At 37.2% G+C, this 22,627-nt stretch overlaps 1 protein-coding gene across 1 annotated transcript; it reads left to right on the top strand.

Moving 5' to 3' along the window:
- The first annotated feature begins 4,680 nt into the window (after positions 1-4,680).
- Positions 4,681-21,645, top strand: LOC127528895 (mitogen-activated protein kinase kinase kinase 14-like). The gene is made up of 10 exons (XM_051930471.1): positions 4,681-4,764; positions 5,876-6,178; positions 7,632-7,766; positions 8,829-8,958; positions 13,609-13,740; positions 13,966-14,064; positions 17,542-17,711; positions 20,559-20,709; positions 20,786-20,916; positions 21,583-21,645. The coding sequence occupies exons 1-10, from the start codon at positions 4,681-4,683 to the stop codon at positions 21,643-21,645; spliced, it is 1,398 nt and encodes a 465-aa protein (XP_051786431.1).
- The last annotated feature ends 982 nt before the right edge of the window (positions 21,646-22,627 follow it).

The following is a 22,627-nucleotide window of genomic DNA, read 5'->3' as shown; positions in this document are numbered from 1 at the left end:
CTGCTCTGTACTTGTAATATTTTTATTTTTATACTGTATTGAGGATTGCTTGTGTTCATTTCTGTGTATTGTTTTGTAATGTATTGACCCGCCCTTTTTTTTGACACCCACTGCACCCCCCGCCTACCTGGAAAGGTCTCTCTTTGTACTGCCTTTCCCAAGGTTTCTTCCATTTTTTCCCTACAAGTTTTTCCTTGTCTTCTTAGAGAGTCAAGGCTGGGGGGCTGTCAAGAGGCAGGGCCTGTTAAAGCCCATTGCAGCACTTCTTGTCTGATTTTGGGCTATAAAAAAATAAATTGTATTGTATTGTATTGTAATGAAAACATACCCCACGTCGTTAAACGTGCACTACCAGTTTCTGTTTGTAATAGCCATTTGGGTGGGGGGATTATAAACTAATGCAGCTTGATTGATTGTTTCTCAGTATCATAAAAAAAGCACATTTAATTATTTTAGAAATCATGTGACCATACTTACTCTGCTTGGTACCTTTTACATAACTTACTTGCTAAAAAGTCAGTTTTATAAATGAACTAGCACTTATATAAAACAGTGTTGAACCAAAAGTTCGAAAATGAGCTTTGAACTCAAAAAGACAATAATATAGGAATATTTAACTCACCTTCCTTAATTGTGCCAAGATGTAAAACAATGTCTACAATTTGTGTATAGGTCTCAACTTAAAAATCCTGACTGAAAATCTTGTAGATTTTAAGAGTTATCCTTTCATTTGTTACGTTTCCACAGCTTTAGCTATTTCTTATGATTGTACTGTAACATCCGTGATATTAATTTGCTCCACTCTATATCCTGGGTGTGACGTTAACCTGAATCCAGCCCTGCAAGCACGTCCTTCATTCAACAGACCCAAGTCTTGCATCTTTGTTAGTTTTATGTAAAAAACATGCTCATCTACTTTTCTTTTTATTTACTTATTCTAATCTTTTCTATAATAATTGTTGTGTTCCATCTTATGTAATTGTATATCAAATAAGTCCCGGATTTATAATGTTCCTTTTGATACCTGACATTTAAAATGTGTCAAGTAAACTGCAAAGGTCCTCCTTGAACCTACCTTTGATACATTTCTTGTTTTGCTGTGCTTTTTATTGTACTTTTTTGGAAAACTCCCTCTTAATGGATATTAGTTGTCATAATGCAAACACAAAATTACCATTAATTTAAATGAAAAACATTTTTAACACACTGCCTGGACATAAAATATGACATTTTTGCTTTTCCTAGTTTTCTGCTCAAGGCTGCTTAAGATAATATAAGACAGATGTCATGTTGACTGCATGTGAATGCAACATCTGTTGTGAGAATGACTGCATCCCGGCATCCCATAGTCATCTAGATAACACTAGTAGTTGGTGTGAATTTAAAGAAGAAGCCAACTGAGGAACTGTAAGGCATTTGTTTCTCAAACTACAGACTCTGAAGTCCTTATCCTCTTATGCAGTTGTGCTTCTAGAACTTTGATTTCTTTTTCTATTCTGGTCAGATCCAGTTTGCCCTTTTCTCTCAAGACAGTAATAGACACATTTGTATGAAATCATGGGTGTCTTGACAATCTGTTACATGGAATAACATCATTTTGGCCATTTTTGAATCCAGAACTGAACTTTAGAATACCAGAACCTTGCAACCCAAGTGAACAGGTTTCAGCAGTGCTAATGTAACTACAGAGGTTTCTCTAATAACCAATTGGCATTTATATAGGACTAATTAAGGATAACTTAGGGAGTTGTCTATAAGGACACTGAAGGAATGGCTGCTGAAAATGGGGCTTTGCAGTCATCTGAGAATAAAAAAAATACAAATCAGCCATTTCAAGCTGTAACACCCATTAGAAACACTAATAATGTCTTGGCTTTATTTTTAAATCAATTTAATCATATGTTAAAAAAAAGATATGAATTTCTATGAAAAACATGATATATATACATGTGGTCACAATACAACAGGTGCATTCCACATTACAAGGTTAGAGTGAACATACTTTTTCATGAAAGCCAGCAACTGCCAAGTTTCAGCATGAAAACCCTATGTGTATAAATAAAGCCCTCAATTAATATGACTTCTTGCTTCCCTTCTAACTCAAGGTGGTTTCCAACTATCATAACAAGACTGCCCTTACATGAATGTACTCTAACAAAAACCACCCAGAATCACAGAGGCACAAAACCAAGAGTTTCCCTTTTAACCCTTAGCACACAAATAATTTCAGGGTTTTCTGATCTGTCGATGGTGCATTCACCTTTAGACCATTTTAATTTCTTTTATTTCTTTTACTTCAGCACTGCCGATTGCAGTGGGAAATGAACAAGGTTGGCAATATTTCTAAGAATGGTCATACCCAAGCTGAATTTTGAGATAGCTCTCCTGCCATTTGTGCGATCATAAAATGGCACTTTCTGCAGATAATCCGTCCTGATGCCCATTATCAGGAGTGCCTAGTGCTTTCTGCCTTCTGTATTAGTGCAAGGGACTGAACATGAAACAATATTTCATATGGCACCATTAGCAAAATTCATCATTGCAGGGAACTTACTGAGATCACAATTCTACAGTATATTCAAAAAACACAATAATCAGTATAAAAATGAATTAGAAACATCAAATACAAATGAAAAACAACAAATATAAAGCTGACAGATAACCAGGAAGATCTAGAAAGTACGCCTCACAAAATTAAAATGTAGGTAACATAAAAAGAGCTTTAGGAATCAATTACAGTATCAGATTATGAAAAAGGCTACTTTGCAAAATGGAGACAAATTTAGTGCTCAAAATAAATTGACGTATTTAGAGCTGTATTATTGTAAATTGTAATGACAACATATCAGTACCTTTGCTTTCAAATAAAACGAGGGAGTGTTAAAAAACTGATAAATGACCTTCAGAAAATAAAAAGTCAACTAACAAGATCATCATAAATGTTGTTCTAACAGAAAGGCATTCAAAAAGACTAATGGTTATTTTAAAGATTTTTTTTCTCTAACTCACGTCTTCACAAATTCAAAACACATTCATTGTTATAATGGTGAATGACAATGATCAAGTATTTTTAGTGTATAATAAACATGAATGGTAAATTAGTAAAAATTATAACTAAAAACCAATCAAAGAGTATGTACTGGAAAACCGGCTAACCCATGCAGCACGAGCCTCTTAGCTGTATACTCTCTCTACAGCATATTGAACTTCCATAGAAAGTAATTAGTGTAAATAAACTGGAATTGGTGAATATAAAATTAAACATTCGCCAAAGGATTTCAGCATTGACAATTTATCTGATTGTATTTAATTTAAGATAATTCTATCAAATGAACTGTGGTCATTATTTCTAAAATTGCCACAAAACATTTTCTTTCATTTCTTTCTCTGTATGGGTTTATTATGTATGATTTTAAGAAGCCTAAGATTTTGAAGTATTGCCTTGTGATGGAGTGCAGGATGAATTCATCTGCTACTGTGCATTCACTACCATTATGTATGAGGTTATGCTCTTTGTAGTTGTGACTGAAAGCGAGCATCTGAAATTGTTACAGATAGTAGACACTTGTGAGGTTCTCTGCTCCTTCTCACCCATTCAGGATTGTTGATGAAAGGCACCTGGCGATGCCACCTTTGCGCCATTTCAGTCCTGACTCTTATCATGTGTATAGGTCCGAACTGGTGGAATGAGCTTCCCACCTCCATTTGAAATTTTGTCTCCCTCAATATGTTTAAAGTGTTTCAAGACTTTCTTATTCTGTGAATTTCTGTCATTTTTTTTTGTTCTTTACTTCACCTAATACAATTTCTTGTATTAGGAATTTGTTAATTTTTACATACCCCTTGGGGTCATGCAATTGTACAGCACCCCTGGAGCAATTGGTTAAGGGCCTCGCTCAAGGGCCCAGCAGAGTAGGATCCCCTTTGGTAGTAATGGGGATTTGAACCGGATACCAGCGCAGATCCTTAGCCTCAGAGCCATCACTTTGCCCTAAAGTGTCTTATAACACTTGTTCCAAAACCAGTACCCCAAGAGTGATGTTTACTTGATTATGTTGACCTCTTTTGTAAGCTGCATTCAATAAATGTGTCTGCTAACCAAAGATTAAGGCAAACGTAGAAGGACGGAGAGGCTTGGGTCTTCAGGAAAGTATTTAAAAGCAACAGTTTACTTGTGCATTGGTAATATTTTGGTTTAGTGAAATCCCAGACATATATCCCAAGGAGCAATGACATAATTGAAACCCTGATTAGCCATCCATTCATTATTGAACCCATGCAGTTAATCTAGATGGCAAGTGGCCAAAGTCTATCTTGGCAGCATTAGGAACAAAGTAGGAATCAGACAGCTATCCATCATAGAGCTCACTTTCACTCATATAGGGTCAATTCAGAGTCACCAACACACACTTACTTTAAGACGCAAAGAAAACATGCACATAGTGTAAACATGTAAACTTCACAAACACGATGGCCAAGCTAAGACTTTGAACCCTGATCTGTGAAGCTATGATATGGCGGCAATGCAAACCAATGCACCACTTAAATCTGATTGTGTTGCTCTTTAAGATAAAAGTGTGAAGCCACAAGAGCACAGGTTTCCTTTGTCAGCACACACAAACCAGTAAGATATCATCAAATCACGTGGCTTGTCTGGATTAAAAGTCTGTAATAAAGACAATGGTTCTAAATACAATGTTCATTAATGTGCAAGACAATCTAAAGAATAAGCGGACCTTCAATCTGGCATTCACCAATATGGAGGTTTGTGATTAGGCATTTTTATTTTATTGTCTTGCAGTCTGATCCACATAAATTATACTGTGTGTAAGTAATACTAGCTCCCTATATTGTATAACATTGGCATTAAAAAAGAAACAGGTTTGTATATTGTAGTGTCATTATTGGCATGTGTACAGAGTACAGTAAAAGTTACTTGCGTATGCAGAAATAATAATAATTAAGTTCTTGCAATGTTTTATGGGGCAACTTAGGATTCAATTTGAAGAGTTACTGAATGCTTTCTTTTATATACTACTTAATTTTACGACAGTATTACTTTTATGATATATACATACACACACACATTTTCTATTAAGTTAAACTTTAAATATGCATGGATGTGTATTATATCTATTCATCACAACAGTTTATATATTACATTAAATTAAACATTATATATGATTGGATGGATTGGATTGGATGTGTTTTATATCTATCCATCCATCCACCCACCCACCACTCTCTCTTTATATATCTATTTTCAATTAAGTTAAACTTTAAATATGCATTGATGTGTATTACATCTTTTAATCATGACAGTTATTTTATATATATATATATATATATATATATATATATATATATATATATATATATATATATATATATATATATATATATATATACACACACACACATTTCCTATTAAGTTAAACTTTAAATATGCATGGATGTGCATTATATCTATTCATCACAATTATTATATATACAGTATATATATTATATTAAATTATATATGATTGGATGGATTGGACGTGTTTTATATCTATCCATCCAACACAACTCTCTCTTTATATATATATATATTATGTATATCTATTTTCTATTAAGTTAAACTTTAAATATGCAAGGATGTTTGTTATATCTTTTCATCATGACCGTTATTTTATATTATATATATATATATATATATATATATATATATATATATACACACACACACACACACTATAAATATATAACTTAAAATAATACATATATAATACAATTATAATTGAATACTTATTACAACATAAAACTAAAAAAAAAACGACTGTTTTAGAATTACACTGAATTATAAAAGTAAAACTTGCACGTTTTGTTTTATTTGCAGACTTCCAGCGTCCTGCTTACCTCAGCCGCTCAGTGTGTACGGTGTCCTTCCTGCGGCTTCTCCATCCGCCTGCTCCCGTCGCCTTACGCTCTGCACTTTTACCTAAACGACAACGCCGGCATCTCCGACGAAGAGGTACCTGTAATGGATGCCAGTTCGAATTCTCTTTTTTGCCAAGACAACTTGGGAGTGATTTGTGGTAATGAACACGAACTGTGTCGCTTCACCCAATTTTGCAGTGATCTAAAACATGATGAATATAATAAAACGAAAAATGTTCATACAGGCGTGTTACTTAGAAATGTAAGTGTGCATTTCTCATATCATGTTTTTTAGGACAATAAACAGTTTGTTCATTTCTTTTTGGCAAGCGTGCGTATTGCGTTAAATGTGTCAGAGGTTGTATCCAAGTTGTATCAAGTTGTTTGAATGACTAATTTATTAGAAAATTATCATATTATGATATGCGCGTATTTGTTTTGGCAGATCTACTTTTCGTTCGGCTGTTTTTAGCCTCGAAGGGTGTGTGTACGGCGGTGATTCACATTAGATTGCATAGCCATATAATTTTATTTTGCAAAAGAGAGGAGGAAATGGAGCTCGCCCCAACTTCAATGAATGAAAAGCACGCCACTTTTGGGAAAGAACTCATTTAATTAACGGACGTATCAAATTTACTCATAACCAGTCAATTTCCAGTTTTCAGTTAATGGGTTCCGTGCGACGTGAAAATAGGTAAACACTGAAGGAAATAAAATACTACAGTAAAGCACTTCTGTCGAAACTGACATACAATATATTAGCCAAATAACAGTCTTTGAGCAGGTAACAATGTACAGGGAAACGACTATAAACCAAACTGAAGATGACTTTCAATTCAGTTTTTCCCAATTCACGTTTTCTCTTGCAGGTACAATCGTATATTTATTTAGGTAACATCATATTAGGAATACGCCATGGATAGGACGCTACACCATCCAAGAACACAGCACCAAATAATTTACGCACACCTATGACATTATGGTCTGCTGTACTGTAAGAGCGGAGTACGAAACAAACGTCAACACAGGCATAAGTAGAGGGGATCATCTCCTGGTTCCAGTGCCACCATAACACTTTTTTAAAACTGTTAATTTCTTTACATTTAATATTATTGCCAGCGCAGTAAACGGTCCAAGCAAGAACACAAAATCACTTGAATATAATTCAACATTTTACTGAAGTAATTTTATCAGGATTGGTAGCCGAAGCCTAACCATGTAAACATTAGATTGTGAGAAAAAAAGTGCATCAGAACGCAACGTTCATATAAGAAAACAATACGAATATGCGACATACTGTACTAATGGAAACGCTCTGTTGTTGCGCCTTTAATTGCAATAGAGTTCTGCTTTCTCCAGTAAGGCATTAAAAACAAACCGACATTTCAAAACATTTATCCCAATCTTTATCTTTATACATTCCAATATTCTAACTGAACTCTCTGACATTTACAATACTACTGTAAGTGAAAGGCATGTTAACAGGGTGTGGAACTTCATTTGTTTTGTAGAAGATTTCTTTTTTAAACTTTAATTACTGTAATGATAATAGTTTAATGGTTGAACAGTAATGATTCTGTTCTTAATAAAGTTAAGTTTGTGCTGCCCTGTTCATAACTTCTGCAAAACTGAAACCAAATAATTATATATTAAATTTATCATACTACATGTGACTTATCCAAAAGAGCTTCTTCTTCTTCTTCTTCTTCTTCAAGGATCTGATGCCAAAGAACAGTCTGTATAGAAAAGGCCAGCAGTGGACCATGGGATGCAAATTAGGGGCTGGAAAATTTGGGTCTGTCTTTGAAGTGTGTGATTTAAACAGCAATTTCATATGTGCTGCAAAGCAGGTATGGCCAAATCATAACTGAAAATGTAATATGCAATATACTGTTTACAGCAGTGATCTTCAATAACATCACAGACATGAGGTTGGCTGACAGCATAGTGAACAGACTAGGGCCCCAGATTTTAAAACCTTGTAACTGATTTTAGATATCACTATTAATAATAATAATAATATTTTATTTATATAGTGCATTTGTCACGCTCAAGACGCTTATTTAATATAACAAAAAGATAGTGAAAATTAATTGATTTATGTTAAATGATCAGCTATAATAAAATGCATACGTACTGTATTCCTTCCTAGTAAATTCAGAGTACACAAACTTGCTGAAAACCTGCACTCCCAAAATATTTACCAAGTAGAACCAATTATGTTACAAAGAGACAGCTATTATAGCCCATTATCAGCATGACACATTGATTGCTGACACATACTGTACTTTAAACTATGCATGATAAAGTGAAGTAAATATGAATTGCATGCACTAAATGAACTATTGTAAATAATTTAAACATGGTGTAGACTTCAGGTGTCAAAGCACAGAATATATGCAGTATATTACACTTTGAGTATGGAAATGAAATATAGGTGTATACATGTGTATATATTTTTTAAAACATAACAGTACAGGTCTAATTAAACGTGTACTTGCATGAAACAATAATTTATATTCTCTAAGCCAACTTTAATCAATTAAACAAAATGTGGCATGTAAGGAAATGGAACATTAATAATATTCCCACGAAGTAATGTTTTCTGTAGTACAGGGAGGTTTTCCATTAAATTAATCCCTATAATTGAATTTCTTAGTGATTTGTATTAAATGAATAATGCCTGCTATATTATGAATTAAAGCCTAAAACTGTGTCTGTAAATATACTTCTTTTCTGTGTAATAATTTTATTAGATAAGTATAAAGTGTTTTATTATTCTGTATTTTACATCATAGTTTAGAAAAAGAGGAAGGATTAATTTACATTAACTCTTTTAAATATTCATTTTAGCACTAGTCAGGAGCTCATGTAAATATCAAAAAGATAAAACAGACTTCTTATTTTGGAAGGTGAAGTTAAACAACTTCATGCCCCAGGAGCTGGAAATATGGCAAAACCTGAGCAGACATTATGTTGTGGAGCTGTTTGGAGCAGTTCTGGAAGACGAACATGTCATATACTTCATGCATCTTGCTAATGGTATAAGAATACATCATTTTACTATATGCAAACAGAATTTTTCATTTTTTTAAAGTCTATGACACCTAAGGTGCACTTTATCTGTTGACACTAGCTTACAAATGTGTATATACTGACATTCTGTTTTATTCAGAGATATTTTACTCATTCCAGTTTTATATTAGACTAGTATGTTCAAATATTAAGAAGGTAATTTTTTGAGTTTATGGGAAGTTACAATCAACAGGTGATATTGGAGTGTATGACCGAAGTTCTAATAATGAACTTACAAACATTAATATGTATTTTTCATTTAGAATTTGTCATTCATGTCATTGGCACAGTGGTAGAGCTGCTGCTTTGCAGTAAGGAGATTGTGGGTTCACTTCCCGGGTCCTCCCTGTGTGAAGAGCGTTTGAGTAGTGAGAAAAGCGCTATATAAATGTAAAGAATAATAATTATTATTATTTTTATATAGGATCCCTTCAGATTTATCAATCATTAACATTTATATACAGTGTCATGAAAAAAGTATTGGACCTATTCTGATGCTCTGCATTATTGCATTGTTTTCACTGTGAATGTTATCAGATCATCAACCATAACTCACTATTAGATAAGATACCATTAATATGCACATAGCACACAGTTTTCATATTGATCTAAGAAAGTTATTCAATACCAAATACTAGTCTGAAGAAAATCTATCCCCTTGGTCTCAACTGTAGGTAAATATTTCACATAGTTATCGATCAGTCCCTAACACAGAATCCACTTTACTGAACTACTTCAGCTCCATGATATTTGTGTGTTTTGTAGGCAAGAACTGCTTGTTTCAGGACCCTTTTCACAATCTTAATGGACTCTGGGTCTGTTTTTTCACTTCATTTTCAGTTCAACGCTGATATAGACTTAATTGTGTGTTACAGTCTATTGCCTTGCTGCACAACTTGGCCAAACTGTGCTTCAGCTTCAGCTCAGAGACAGAATGGCTGACAATCTGCTAGAGAACACAGATACAGAGGAAAATGCAAAGCCCTTCAGTGATGGGGTGTCATTCAGACCCTCATATGAAAATGCTTCCTCAAAATGGAATGCAGTCTTAACTCTCCTCCAGATATGAAACTCATGTCAACGAAAAAGTTCTATATTTTATTGACGTCTGTTTAGAGCATTGCTCCTGTATAGTTCCGGCCAAAGGTTTTGAGAATGACACAAGTATTGGTTTTCACAAAGTTTGCTGCTTCAGTGTTTTTAGATCTTTGTGTCAGATAATTCTGTGGTATACTGAAGTAGAATGACAAGCATTTCATAAGTTTCAAAGGCTTTTATTGACAATTACTCTAATTTTATGCCAAGAGTCAATATTTGCAGTGTTGGTCCTTCTTTCTTTTTCAAGACCTCTGCAATTCACCCTGGCATGCTGTCAATCAACTTCTGGGCCAAATCCTGACTAATGGCAGCCCATTCTTGCAGAATCAATGCTTGGAGTTTGTCAGAATTTGGGGGTTTTTGTTTGTCCACCCGCCTCTTGAGGATTGTCCACAAGTTCTTAATGGGATTAAGGTCTGGGGAGTTTTCTGGCCATGGACCCCAAATTTTGCTGTTTTTGTTCCCCGAGCCACTTAGTTATCACTTTTGCCTTATGGCCTGGTGCTCCATCATGCTGGAAAAGGCCTTGTTGATCAGCAAACTGTTCTTGTGTGGTTGGGAGAAGTTGCTCTCGGAGGATGTTTTGGTCCCATTCTTTATTCATCTTTATGGCCCCACCAGCGCAGAGCTTGCTCAGGAATGGCAGCAGGCAGGTGTGAGGGCATCTGCACACACAGTGAGGCGAAAACTTTTGGAGGATGGCCTGGTGGATGTCAAGAAGGGAAGCAAATAAGCCAAGAAAAACATCAGGGACAGACTGATATTCTGGGATTGGACTGGTGAGGACTGATGGGCTAAAGTCATTTTCTCTAATGAATCCCCTTTCTGATTGCTTGGGGCATCCGGAAAAAAGAAAAGGTGAGCAGCACTACCATCAGTCCTGTGTCAGGCCAACAGTAAAGCATCCTGAGACCATTCATGTGTGGGGTTGCTTCTCCGCCCAGGGTAGTGGGCTCACTCACAATTTGGCCTAAGAACACAGCCATGAATAAAGAATTAGACCAAAACATCCTCTGAGATCCACTTCTCCCAACCATCCAAGAACAGGTTGGTGACCCACAATGTCTTTTCTAGCATGATGGAGCACTGGGCCAGAAGGCAAAAGTGAAAACTAAGTGGCTTGGGGATCAAAATTGAGAACTTGTGGTTAGTCCTCAAGAGGCGGGTGGACAAACAAAAACCCCCAAATTCTGACAAACTCCAAGCATTGATTCTACAAGAATGGGCTGCCATCAGTCAGGATTTGGACCAGAAGTTGATTGACAGCCTGCCAGGGAGAATTGCAGAGGTCTTGAAAAAGAAAGAAGGGCCAACACTGCAAATATTGACTCTTTGCATAAACTAAATGTAATCTTCTTCTATAATACGCTACTGTGGCTGTTCGTTTGTCTGTCCAGGATTTTAAATCACCTGTAGCTCGCTAACCGTTTCACCTATTGACTTGAAATTTGGTACACATATACTACGTGACGTCTACTATCCGCTTTCGGGGTGATGATTTTATTACTCTTTTTATTTTAATTTTATTTTATTGTAGAATCAACTTAGGGCGGCCGTGCGGTGCATGTGTACGGGCGCCGTTCTCATTCCCTACCACTTTCGCTAATCATTCTTGTTGTCAATAAAAGCCTTTGAAACTTATGAAATACTTGTCATTCTACTTCAGTACACCATAGAAACATCAGACAAAAAGATCTAAAAATACTGAAGCAGCAAAGTTTGTGAAAACAATACTTGTGTCATTCTCAAAACTTTTGGTCACAACTGTACTCTCACAAATCATGCAAAAGGAGTTTGCCAATCTTGTGACAAGTGCTCATGTTTTTATTAGAGAAGGCTTTTCACCCGATTGTTCTGCTGTGGATCTCATTTTTGCTAACTGACTTCTTTTTAATGTAGTTATGAATACACTGTTGAACGAAATCAGGTCTGATTGTTTTTAAGCAGTAGATCTCATTTAACAGTTTAACAGAACTAAGTTTAATATTTTTTCATGCCTAAAGGGTGCAAACAAATGAAATAATTGTCAAACTCAATAATTTTTCTCCCATATTCTATTTGATAAAAGATAACAATTGACAGAAATGACAAAATTCACTGAAATATACAATAATGAGAATGATCAGGCAGGTGGTAAATACTTTTATATCTGTCTGCACTGCAACCCCACAGATACGCTATCATTTGTCACTACCTAATTACACCCCTTATTTTATATAGATCCTTTTCACATTTGGACTCTAAAACAAATGCAGTATACCAAGAAAAGAACTACATAAGTTAACTGGTCATAGATGTGATAGATTTTGAATATATTTTCCATCTGTCTATTTTAGTTGTTAACAGCTGTTACATTTAGGTAACGTAATGCAAAACTATCTATGTCTGTAGCAGCTCAAGGCAATGTCTTTTAAAATTGCTTTAAAAAATGAATGTGAAAGGAGGAGAACATGTAGAATTTTATTATGGCATTTTCAAATACTGTAATTAGTGAATTTGTATCAACCTAATACAGTATTTTGATCAGAAGGATATGTTTTTAAATAAAGTAATACTCCTCACTGTAAGAGGGTGTTTCTACACCACAGACAATGTTGTGCAGCAGGCAGGTAATGTACTGTGAACCTTTACAGACATGTTAAGTGGACGGGAAATTAAACATCTCATTTCAAAATGACTGCGGTGGGTTGGCACCCTGCCCGGGATTGGTTCCTGCCTTGTGCCCTGTGTTGGCTGGGATTGGCTCCAGCAGACCCCCGTGACCCTGTGTTCGGATTCAGCGGTTTGGAAAATGGATGGATTGATAAATAGATAAATAAATATTATAAAAGACGGGATGGCTGGCCTCCCAGCTAGGATGAATGGTGTCTTTCCTGGCCAGGTGACCTTGATAATGGAAGGGTGGAATAACTTTGTCTCCAAGACCATGTGTTTCATCAGCGCAATAGGAGGCAACAACTGTTTGGTGGGTCTTCCATGGACACACACACAGGGCTGCATGAGAGTTGTAGTTTTGATGGGCAGGCCTTCTGGGTTTCGTGGGAGCTGCCAGAGGGAGTGACTGGGAGACACAGTCTCCAGTTTAGGGAGGATGCAACTGACCTGGATGTGCTTCCTGGATGCAGTGTTGTAGCACTGGATGTACTCCCTGGTCTGGTATAAAGGGGACTGCTCCGCTTTTACCCGGCAGAGCTGGCGTCGGGTTGTGAAGGAAGGATAAAACTTCCTGGGAGGGTTGGAGGGCAAAAGATTAAGAAGTTTATTTTAACACGAAGTGGTGAAGAAAGAAACCTTGTAAAGGGTATTCTGTTAATAAAAAGCCTCTACTTGTACTGGCAATCATGTCTGTGTAATTGTGTCTGGAGTTTGGGGTACTGCCATGTCCCACTACTGGTCACAATACATACACACACATACACCCTATCATCTTTCTAATTTGTCATTTTTAGTGTTTTTGAGCAAGTAAATATATGATCAAATGATCACTCCTGGCCTGTTTTTTTCTGAAATTCTCTACAGGTGGCTCTCTGAGGGACCTAATAACAATTGAAGAATTTCTTCCAGAAATAAAGGCTCTCAGATATTTTAAAATGATTTTGGATGCCTTGGAGTATTTACATAAGCAGCGCATAATTCATAATGATATCAAAGGTAAGTTCTGATATTAATTTACCATAACCTGAATTAAAGTATTTACATTTGCATTTGCTTTGCAAGAGCAAAATCATCCCATTTCATTGTAATGTGTTTTGATGGTGTATCCTGCAAAAGGCGCAGAAAACTTGATCTCCTAGTCATTAAATGATTTAACTGCACTCATTGTTTCAGTCCAAAGAAATGCTCATTATTCTACAGTATTTTATTGTGTTTCTCTAGCGGACAACATCCTTCTTTCTGAGACGAAAGAAAGACTTTTCCTTTGTGATTTTTCTTTTGCTGAAAAGGTTCAAATTGGAAATGACATAATTTCAAAAGGTAAGCCTGATTTCCACAATACTTAAGAAGGGTAGAATGCATCCACAATCTGACGGCACTTCTAAACAAATAACTAAAGGAAGTTAACATTGCTGATTAATTGGAAACACAGACCTGCCAGGCTAGATTATAGCAGCAGAGTTTTAACACGTAGTATGTCCATAGACCCCAATGCTAATCTAAACTTGCTGTTGTTATAACATATGACAGAAAGACATCAGAGCAGACAGAAACACTTCTCAAATGTGTAGAGCCAAATCAGCTGCAGTGATCCTGTCTATTCTGTTGCAGTGGTGACTATAATTATACAAATTGTATCATTAAAGTTACTCTGTGTTAATGAGCTCCTGAAGTGATAAGAGCAATTTTAGCTTTTATTCTCTCCCAGCGTCAAGTCTTTTGTTCAGTATCTTTTGCTGTCTTTCTGAAACCTCAGTGGATTTAAGTGCACATACTGTAGGAATGGAGGATCAGTGTTTTAGGAAGAAACTCTGTGGTCATAATTAATGAGTTGTTCCCAGGTCTGTATTCTCGTTTGATAATCATGGCTGCCCATGTGAGACTAGGTGTCAGAAAATTGATGGCATAAGTCCCTTTTTAAAAATGAAATTGCTAGTGCTGACTAAACAAAAATAAGTTGTACAATTGGGAAAAATCAGGCATGTGAGCATGATTCAGCACATGATTGGAGCCCAGAATCAATTTTTATTTTAATACAGTGAAGTGCTGGTCAGTTGTTTTACTGAAAGATTTCAGGAAAGGTTTCTGGTTTAGTCCTAAGTCTTTACCATATGAAGGAAGTTGTTAAATATGACATTGAAATTGATAAAATATATGTATTAAATAAATCTATTAAATATTATTAATTTGGTAAATATTTATATTTAAATATATTATATATATATATATATATATATATATATATATATATATATATATATATATACATATACACACACACTAGGTATGATATACATATATATACACACACACACTAGGTATGCTATATATATATATATATATATATACAGTATATTGTGGCATGCCGCTGGGGGTGGTACCCAGCCGGGACGCCCGAGAGGAGGGCTTGCACCTCCTCCGGACCATGAGGGGGCGACCGCCCTGGTTGCGTTGGGAACCACGGGTGCAGGGCTTGGAAGCCCAACCCTGTAGGGGCCCGTGGTCACTGCCAGGGGGCACCCCAATACCTGGCGAACCCTGGACCTCAGCACTTCCGCCACACCAGGAAGTGCTGGGGGGAAGAAGAACAGGGACACCTGGAGTGCTTCCGGGTGCGCAGCCGGCACTTCCACCACACAGGGAAGTGTCGGGAAGCATCTGGAGCCCATCCAGGCATGCATAAAAGGGGCCGCCTCCCTTCAGACAGTGGCTGGAGTCGGGTGGAAGAAGGACGAGGTCTGTGGTACTGGAGAGGGAAGGAGGCGGTCTGAAGAAAGGCATAGTGTGGTTTGACCTGGATTTTGGGGGAGTCTGTGGGTTGTATGGCACTTAAGACTGTAAATATTATTGTAAATAAACGTGTGGTGGTGACTTTAACATGTATGCCTGTCTGTGTCGGGGGCTCGTTCCACAATATATAGATATATATATATATATATATATATATATATACACACAGTGGAACCTCGGTTTGCGAGCATAATTCGTTCTGGAAACATGCTTGCAGTCCAAAGCACTCGTATATCAAAGTGAATTTCCCCATAAGAAATAATGGAAACTCAGATGATTCGTTCCACAACCCAAGAACTATTCATAAAAAAATGATTAATACAAAAAATAAAGTAAAAATACATAAAACAAATTAACCTGCACTTTATATATATATATATATATATATATATATATATATATATATATATATATATATACACACACACACACACACACTAGGTATGCTACCTGTCTAAGACAGGTTGAAATCTAACTAATCAATGTAGACTTCAACATTAATATTTGCAGTGTATCATCTGTTGAAATATATTAGGTAATGCATGTAGGAATAGCGTGTATTGCTATTGTCATTCCAACAGATGGCACATTTCAAAAATAGGTAGAATAAAATGCTTTACTACTGTTCTTCTGTTGGAATGACAGAGACATAACAACCAGATGGACACACAGATACACTCATCCTTTTACTAAGGTGGATATATATAAATCTATATAATATACATTTCTGTCAAAAGTTTTAAACATCTTTCTTATTTCAAGTTTACAAAGTTAATTTCATTTTTAATGGTTAATATATTTACTGAATCATGGTTTGTTTATCTTTTACAAATTCCTATGCTGACTTTTTAAAAGTATTGAAATTAGTTGGAGGGGCACACTGGCAACCTCTTACCTTCAGACATTCTGTTTCAGTTCTTTGCACAGTCATCATCGGTCCGATGCTTGTCTGTTTTCAGCGTGCCTGCATGGTTTTCTTCATGAGTTTTCTTCAAAATAAATGCTAATGTTTTTATCCCAAAGTCATGCTTATTAGGTTTAACTGATCACTGTAATTTGGATCGGCGGCACGGTGGCGCAGTGGGTAGCGCTGCTGCCTCGCAGTTGGGAGACCTGGGGACCTGGGTTCGATTCCCGGGTCCTCCCTGCGTGGAGTTTGCATGTTCTCCCCGTGTCTGCGTGGGTTTCCTCCGGGCGCTCCGGTTTCCTCCCACAGTCCAAAGACATGCAGGTTAGGTGGATTGGCGATTCTAAATTGGCCCTAGTGTGTGCTTGGTGTGTGGGTGTGTTTGTGTGTGTCCTGCGGTGGGTTGGCACCCTGCCCGGGATTGGTCCCTGCCTTGTGCCCTGTGTTGGCTGGGATTGGCTCCAGCAGACCCCCGTGACCCTGTGTTCGGATTCAGCGGGTTGGAAAATGAATGGATGGATGTAATTTGGATCTGTGTGACTCGGTATGCTGTGTAATAATTGGAGATCACTCTCTAGATGAAGCTAGCAAAATGGGCTCTGGTTTCCCCAAATGGACTAAGTTGGTTAAGAAAATGAATAAAGAATTGGGCAATAATGGTTACAAATTCTGATATCTCAACTACTTCCTCTCTTTCATTTTTTACAATATACAGTATGCCCATTTTGAAAGTTTCAGTGTAACAAAATAACATTCTTAAGTCCACACAATCCATTCGGAGAAGCTGTAAAACTGAAGTCAAGACAAGTCTGAATGGAGTGCCAGCCTATTGCATGGTTCACTCATACAGACACACATACAAACTCATACAAGAGAAAATCAACTTAAACAAGTATGTCTGATGTGGGACAAAAACCAGAACCCATGGAGAAAAATTCACACTGGCAAGAAAAGGACATATAAACTTCTCAAAGGCAACCACCAATCAACTGGATTTATTAAGCAGCAGTACTAACAGCTACCATGCATTTTTCAATATTCAGATGATTAAAATATTTTTGATGTTGTTCTTACATGTTGAATATTGTTTTCACTGTAAGGAAAGACACAAGGAAGAACTCAGACACATATGGCTCCAGAAGTTGCAAGGAGCGCAGGACACAACGAAAAGGCGGATGTGTGGAGTGCGACTTGTACACTGCTACACATGCTTAATGGCAGACATCCGTGGAAAAATAAATATTCTAGATGCCCTGTCTTGGATATTGTGGTAAGAAATTTGGATCAACAATCACATCTTGTTTTGTGTTTCCTGACAAGCTTCAAGGGTAAGGTCCTTGCTAGGGTCATCCTCAGTAGGATCCATTATCACTTGCTCACCTACCAGGAGGAGGAGGAGCAGACTGTTTTTACGCCTAAGAAGTCTACCATCGACCACATCCTGGCACTGAGGGTTCTCATGGAGTGCAAACGTGAATATCGGCAGAGTTTCTTTGTAGCCTTTGTCGATTTTCATAAAGTGTTCGACTCAATTAATTGAGCTTCCTTGTGGGACATTCTGAGACTTCGCAGGATCCCCTCAAAGTTGCTGGATATCATGGCTGGCCTGTACACTGGTACTGTGAATGCTGTGCAGAGTGGAAGCAGAACCTCTGCGTTTTTCCCAGTTGATTCTGGGATTCATCAGAGGTGTATTTTTGCTCCTACTCTATTCAATGTTTGCATGGACTGGGTGTTGGGCAAGCTTGTGGGGTCCAGCAGTTGTGGGGCATCTGTTGGCAAAGAAATATTCACAGATCTTGACTTTGCTGACGATGCTGTGATGTTCATGGAGGCTCTGATCAGGGCTCTCAAGAGACTGAGTGAGGAGTCTAAGTGTCTGGGCTTGCGAGTGTCCTGGTAAAAATCAAAGGACAGGCCTTTAATGACCGCTTAAGGCACAGTCATCAGCAGTGTGTCTGTCTATGGAGAGAGTGTCGACCTCGTTGACAGGTTTACTTACCTCGGCAGCGACATTCATGTCTTTGGTGAGTCTTCTTATGAAGTCAGTAGATGGAGTGGGAGAGCATGGGGGAGGTCCCGGTATTTATGCAAAAGGACAAAGGACCAAGTCTTTAGAGTCCTGGTGCTTCCTGTCTTGCTATATGGTTGCGAGACATGGACGCTATCCGGTGACCTGAGACGAAGACTGGACTCCTTTTGTACTGAGTCTCTTCAGAGAATCCTTGGGTACCGCTGGTTTGAATATGTGTCAAATGAAAGGTTGCTCATGGAGTCCCGAATGAGGCACATTACCTGCATTGTGAGGGAGCGTCAGTTATGGCACTATGGCCATGTGGCACAATTCCCTTGCAGGATCCTCATTGTTGAGGAACCGAGTGGCTGGACTAAGCCATGGGGACTCCCACGTAACACCTGGAAGTGGCAAATAGAGGGTAATTTCCAGAGGGTGGGACTGGACTGCGTGTCTTCCTGGGGGGGTTGCCAACCAGGATCCAAAGCTGTTTCGTCATGTGGTGGGTGTGGCAACATGCTGTACCAGTCTATGCTACCTGACCTGACCTGATCTGACCTGACAAGCTTTAATACCAGATTTTGAATGGTGCTTACCTTGAATGTTGAAAGTCAAATTTTTAACTCTAGCAAAAAGGTGAAAAGGACCATACAGTGGGGCAGTGATAAGCTACCTCATATCTCGAGGAGTTTGAGCTTCAATCTTAAATTATCTTAATGTGAATGACTGTGGGTATGCATGTATGAGTCCCCTGTTAACTTTCTCCTTGTGCGAGATGTTGCCAACGATGGCTTCATCTCCTTCCCTCCTTGCATAGGAATGAGTTGGTTTTAGAATATGGATTGATTGTAGATGAAAATGCAATGTTTGTGCCACAAGTAAAGCATGTTGACAAAAACACTCTTGACAAGCGCATACAGAAAAAATGCGGACAAAGGAAAATTAATCTTGGATAGTCACTGTCAAGAAAAACATAGGTACAGTATTAAATTTAGCAGACACAAAAATAACCAAAAGGTTCTTTTGAATGGTAAAATGTGATTTGCTTTAAATTTTGTGCCTTGTAATGAATCTGTCCAAATCAAGATATGATAAGCTTAATCAACACCTGAAACAGTTAATCTATATAAATAAAATTGCAAGCTGCTTGGATATCTGTTTGTTTGTTTGTCTGTTGTCCAATCACACAAAAATGGTTAATTCAATTTTCACAAAATTTTACATGTGCAATGATGTTGGTCCAACTTAAAATATATGCTATATGGTGTATTAGGCAGAAGGGTTGTAATTTTAGAAGGGCAACCCAAAACCAGAGCAGACTTGCAATGGAGGCTACAATTTCCATCAAGTAGCAGGAGTGGGCTAGGGCTGATAGGAGGACACCTTCACTGCACATAAAGTTTTGTAGAGACCAAAGCACAATATCACCTATGACCGTAGGTAGTTTTTTTCATCTCAACTAATTTGGATAAAAGTTTCACTATCGCAGCTTTGGTCTAAGATTTTTTTGCTACGGAATGCACATATTGTGGCACCATAAATTGTACATTGCAGTTCCCCTTTTAATGTAATGTTTTGTGTTTTTTCTCCATTTGTGTATGTTTTGTTTTAACACATTTTCTTTTTTAATTTTTGTAACTATTATAAAAAAATCTTTCCAGCAAATGAAACTTAAACAAGAATACGAAACTTAAACAAGAATACAACCTTTACAGGCACACCTCAGTGACTATGAAGATTCTTTTTGACTGAATAATTTCTTTTGTTTTATATTAATTTTTTTTTAATAATTTTTTTTGCATTTATATAGCGCTTTTCTCACTACTCAAAGAGCACAGCATTTGCAGGTTAAGGGCCTTGCTCAAGGGCCCAACAGAGCAGAGTCCCTATTGGCATTTACGGGATTCGAACCGGCAACCTTCTGATTGCCAGTGCAGATCCCTAGCCTCAGAGCCACCACTTCGCCTATAATTGTGTAATATTGCTATGAATTGCACTTGTATAATTTATAAAAAACCTCCCACTAGGGCACTCTGTGAAAGTTACTATATACTGTAAATCAAGAACAGACTGAACTGACTGATTGATTGTCTTAATTTCTAGGTTGCTAACTGCAGCCCACCACTCTTTGAAATCCCTGAAGATTGCCACAAGCATACAAAAAGAATTATTAAATTGGGCTTAATAGTCGATCCTTCCCAACGACCAACAGCCGGACTTTTGCGGGATGAAGTTAATGAAATGTTATCTAAATGTAAGGAATTCTTGCAACCATAATTGATAAAGATTGCTTTATAGTATAAATCATGAATATATCCTTTTTGTTGCAGTTGGGCACATGCTTTCTGCATTTCCAGAAACTAACCAAATATCTAATTCACCACCGAGTGCTCAAGAACATCTATTAGAGTCGGTTGATGAACAATTGCCTCTGGTACTGGAAAATATTGACAATACGGAGGTAAATCTTAAATGTTTCAAAAATGTCTTATCTCCTTTGTAAGAACTGCCTAATTCTCTTTCATTTTCTGGGTGCTAGTATTTTGAAGAATAAACAAACAACCTTTATTATTTATAGTTTCTTTCTGTGCAAGGCACCATCTTAAGGCCCTTCACAAAAATCAGATAAAAAAAGATAAAAAATAAGAAAGGCTATTTAGATACTGTATATATTTGTTATACAGTATATTTGTTTTCTTTCATAGTTGCAGCACAGGCTGGTTAAGTGACTTGCTCAGTGTCCCAGATGGGCTTAGAGATAAGAACTGAACCAGTAACCTTATGGTTTAAGGTCTCTCATTAGGCCGCACACCACACTGTAGCAGAATGTTGAGGGTCAATGGAGTATGGCGGACATTCCCTGCTGAGTTTGAAAACACAAATGGTAGGGCCATTTTGAATAAACTAAATGAACAAGGGTCATAATTAACAAAACTACTGTAAATTAAGCCAGAACTTTATTTAATGTCATGAATTAGTCTATGATGAGAAGCCAACTTACAATTTTTGCTATGAAATCCTTTGGCACTGACAATATCAAACAAGTGCACATATTACACTCACAACATGAAAAACATCTAAATCAGGGCTTCTTAAACTTGCCGTGATCCTGGCTTGCCCATTTTAGTGTCTTCAAGCCCCATTCCTTCTTGAATGCCTGGACGATCTTCAGTTCCAGGAGGAGGTGTAAGGTCTGTAAGACTTTGTTTTAAAACAATTTTTAACTTTGTAATGCTGAATTTTTTACTAACTGGTAGCAATGCATGTCATTAAAATTTAATTTTTTTTGTTACTGTTTCCGATAGGCAAAAGAAGATTTTACAGAGAATGACGGTTCTTTCCTGAATTGTCACATCAGACCTAAGGGAAATGAAGATGACCGATGGAATGTTATCAAAAGTAAATATATCTACTGATCTTCATTTTAAATAACATATTCCAGTGTGGATAGTGTGGTAGTTAGTGCGGCTGCTTCACAACTCCAGAATCCCTACCAGTCACTCTCTTTGTGAACCTGGTGTATTCTCAGTATGCTTATGTGGAATTCCTGTGAAGACACTCTGGTTTTCCATCCAGGTCCTAACAAAATGCAGGTTAGATTAACTGACAAGTCAAAATGAATATTTATGAATAAGCATGGCCTTAAGGTTAGCTATTAACCTCAATGCTGTAAGGATAGGCTAAAGATCTCAACATCTTTAGCTGGATATAGCAGGTTTAAAAACTGATGTGGTGTACGGAGGTGTATGGAGGCACTCATTCCTGTTGGGCTCTGTGGCTACCGCCAGGGGGAGCTCCACGGCCTAACAAACCCGTCTGGGCGGGAACACAGCCACACCCAGAGGTGCAGCCAGAAGTAGGCTTAGATTTTTGGGTGAATTCAAGATGGTAATTTCTTGTCTTTCTTTCATCAGAACAAAGAGAGAGTGGTTAGTACACTGCCGTCGTCCCATGACATATGGTTTCGCACTACTCGTCGGGACTTTAAGCTGCTCCCTAAACGATAGATAGATAGATAGATAGATAGATAGATAGATAGATAGATAGATAGATAGATAGATAGATAGATAGATAGATAGATAGATAGATAGATAGATAGATAGATAGATAGATAGATAGATAGATAGATAGATAGATAGATAGATCTTAATCGAGACCTTATGGTGTGAAAC

Source organism: Erpetoichthys calabaricus, chromosome 8, assembly GCF_900747795.2.
Source record: "Erpetoichthys calabaricus chromosome 8, fErpCal1.3, whole genome shotgun sequence".
NCBI classification, from domain to species: domain Eukaryota; kingdom Metazoa; phylum Chordata; class Cladistia; order Polypteriformes; family Polypteridae; genus Erpetoichthys; species Erpetoichthys calabaricus.
This window is presented reverse-complemented; position numbering and strand designations above follow the sequence as displayed.